This window comes from Sinocyclocheilus grahami, unplaced genomic scaffold, assembly GCF_001515645.1.
Source record: "Sinocyclocheilus grahami isolate Dianchi unplaced genomic scaffold, SAMN03320097.WGS_v1.1 scaffold13551.1, whole genome shotgun sequence".
Taxonomy (NCBI): Eukaryota; Metazoa; Chordata; class Actinopteri; order Cypriniformes; family Cyprinidae; genus Sinocyclocheilus; species Sinocyclocheilus grahami.
The window spans coordinates 1-3,619 of NW_015514961.1; the positions used below are offsets into that span (position 1 = coordinate 1).

General features: G+C 33.8%; 1 protein-coding gene across 1 annotated transcript; it reads right to left on the minus strand.

Moving 5' to 3' along the window:
- Positions 1–236: 236 nt before the first annotated feature.
- LOC107579018 (guanylate cyclase soluble subunit beta-1-like) lies at positions 237–3,188 on the minus strand (the record flags this gene model as incomplete). The annotated part of the gene is made up of 5 exons (XM_016264909.1): positions 3,007–3,188; positions 2,556–2,629; positions 1,381–1,481; positions 1,030–1,148; positions 237–522 (listed from the first exon to the last, which is right to left on the minus strand). Coding segments are annotated over exons 1-5 (583 nt in total), but the record flags the coding sequence as incomplete, so codon positions are not given.
- Between the last annotated feature and the right edge of the window lie 431 nt (positions 3,189–3,619).

Here is a 3,619-nt window from a genome sequence, read left to right on the forward strand (position 1 = left end):
TAATTTATTCCTGTGATGGCAAATCTGAATTTTCTGCATTATTATTTGATGAATAGAACGTTCAAACAGCATTTTTTGAAGAAATATGATTTTTTTTTGTCTTTTCTGTCAATTTTAATCAATGGAATGCATCCTTGCTGAACAAAAGTACTAATTTCTTTCTTTAAAAATCTATCTATCTATCTATTGTTGTGTCATTGTGGATATTACTTTTTTGTGCAATAATTCTCTTCTACCATTTGCATCTGAATCTGCCAGGCTAAAGACAATTAAAGGAACAAAGCAACATCTATAAAGGAGACCATCAATGCACAGGAACAGCACCTTCATCTCAATCTCAGTTCCATGAATCTGCTGTGCAACTGTCTTGATGATCCCTATGACGATGTCCTGAAGACCTTCTCTCTCAGAGTAATAGTGTAAAATTAGGTTGTTCCCTTTCTCTGCATCCGTGCAGCGGAAGGAGGGTGCGCGCATGCCGGGGTAGATAGTGCCCAGATGGTCATGCAATGCGTCCAGATTCTGAAAGAGAGAACATGCTGATATTAATGTGCTGATGTAAAGAGCAGATTTTTGCAAAGTCAGTGCAATGAAAAGGGGTGAAAATAGGGTATCTAGTATCTAGATTTTAGTAGCACTAAGCTTCATACTATACAATATTTAGTGAAATCAGCTTCAGTTATGGCAAACTTTTCTCTCATTTTTAATTTTACTATGGGCACAGTCGTATGGAATTTTTCACAAAATAAGGCAAAAAAATGATATATAACGAAAGAACATTAAGGATTTATTTAAAATATAGCTGATGTTATTGTCAATAATCTGCACTAACACAGAACATGCCATTTTCATTGTGTAATCTAACAAAACTATTATTATTTAATATTATTTTAAACTATTTTAAAAATCACCTTCACTAAAAGTACAGTACATGCAGTGTGTGAAATAGAGAACAGACAGTGTTACTTGCGTCACTTTCTCAACATTGCTGCTGCTGATTTTTGGGTGATAAAAACAGTAGCCTCTTACTTGTAAGAATTCACGGACATTGGAGCCCAACACTCGAAGGATAGTGTCATAGCCAGATTCCTGACAGAACTCAAAAAACATTTTCCCGAACATTTGCAAGATGCCTCCGGCATCTATTTCTATAGAAGAAGAAACCATATTTAAATCAACAAGCAATTCAAGAAGATTTTTACATTTAAACGAAGTAATTTTGTTACATTTCATTGTATAAGTTAATCATTATGATGTTCTGTCACTTATAATAGGGCACTTTTGATTTAATAAACCATTTAATAAATAAATCAATTTAGGTTTTAGCAAATGATTACCTCCATCTTTCCAAAACTACAACAATAACAAAAACAACCTTACTTAGTACTTTGCTTGCAGCAGCCACAAGGTCATATGTTTTGGCATCTTCATAGATAATTCTGACCAAAAACTGTCCTTCTACATCAACCTGAGCCTCTCTCCTAAAAGAAAAATATAATATAAAATATTTTAAACATCAAGTACTTGCTATTACATCATTAACATTAATTAAAAAACAAAAAAATGTTTCATTAGAATTTTTAGACTCCAAGGTAATAACATATCTTTAAATTTTGAGAAAAATGAAAAGGAATATTTAATAAAAGCATGAAGATTGTTAGAGTCAGGTCAAAATGTGATTTGCTTGGACATATTACTAAACTGTGAGCTAAAAAAAATAAAAAATCTGCTTTGACTAAGAATGATGACCAAAGAGAAGTTCAGCCAAAAAGTCACAATAGTATCAACAAAGGAAAACACTTGTAAAACACAACCTAAAAATAGAAACAGAAACATCGTTAATCATGTCTTGGACAGTGCACTGCGAGATGCTGCTAACCTTTTGATAATATTGAACCTTGCTGAAAAAAATGCTGCAATAACTGAGTCCAACTGCTTTAATGTTGCCAGAAAATCGAGTGAGACTCGAGCTCACAACTTGAGCCTAAACAGGCTCTAAAACATTTGTTTACATTGCGCACAGCTGTGACTTGAAAAGACTGCTCTTAAAAGTCATGTTAAAGAGATGGAGGAAGTTAAATAAAGCTGAACTGCTTGTGCAAGAGGAAAAATTTCTATGCATGTGACTTCACCCCATGACATGTTATACGTGATTTCTCATGCTCTGAATTAAGGAAAAAGAGCATATGTAAGTAAAAACTGGCCAATCACAATATATTGTATATAGTATATATACTGAGCTACAGATATCATTAATTGTATTTTTAAGGCATTGAGAAAAAATGTTAAGATTAAAATAGCATTTGCTGAAATTGTATTTAGATTTCAAGCCAAAGTTTTGTAAGTGTCATTAAAAATTGATAGTCACACACACACACACACACACCTCTCCTTAAGTCACCTGAATTTATATCTGAGAACATCTATTATATGTACAGACATGTATGTTCAAATAGAATATACAGTGTACATAAATGCAAAAATAAACAAAAAATTACAGAATATGACAATAAAAGATTGTCCATGATGTAATAGAGAAGTCCATATGAACTCACTTGATGTCCTCCCACACATCTGGACCATAATTTCTCAGCACCAGAAGTTCTAGTGCATGGTTCACAAAACCGTACTGCCAAAAAAAGAGTGAAATATACAGTTGTGAAATTCATACATGATATAATAATAATAATATGTTTGTATATACACTACATGCAGTGTAATGCATCTTTTTCATTGTTTACATATTCAATGTGCCATCTACACAAACATGTTGTAGTGCTTTTTGTGCGTAAGACATGAGCTGTAACGAACATTAGTGTATTTTATCACACAGTGAGGCAATACAGCTACTATAACAGCCTACAGAAATACATTTGAGTAATTCCATATTTCCATTGCTTTTATACCACCGATGCTACCGTAAGCTGCAGAGCAAGTATTTACGTGAATAAGGATTACAGAATAAAAACAGAAATGTAAAATCGCATTCATATTATTGCTACATACCATGTTTGGAATAATTCGCCAGTCCTCTGTTTGTGATACCTTAAATCACTAAACACCAGCACTGACGAAACGTACAGCTGTTACGAGTGAAAGCACCATTGCTGAAACGAGCTCATTGTTATTGACAGAGGATGCAGCCAACGAGAGCGCAGGGATGCAAAAAGTACTATACACAGCTGGTTCTCGCTATTTGCGTTTTACTGGATCCCGGATTCAAGAATTATACTACGTTGAAGGATTGTCTCATGAATATTCATTACGCAATATGACGTTTGTCCAGAATACCTATCTGATTGGCCGCGAGGTAGACGCTAGTAGGTGGGCGATTCCTACTATGGTTGAAGGCCTGGGTCATGAATATTAATTAGGTTACGTTTTGTAAGCTCCGGGAAGGTTACCAAGCAACGCCAACATGACCTTATTAATATTCATCGACCAAGCTTTAGCAGGGGGAATGCTGTCAGGAGATATTATCGTTGGAGCTATTTAGAAATATCTTAATATTGTAATCAGTCTAATTAATGAAAAATGTATCAAATTAAGAAAATGAATTCGTAATTTTATTATTTTATGAAGACGTTTAAATTTTCATGAAGCTTATACTTTGTTCTTA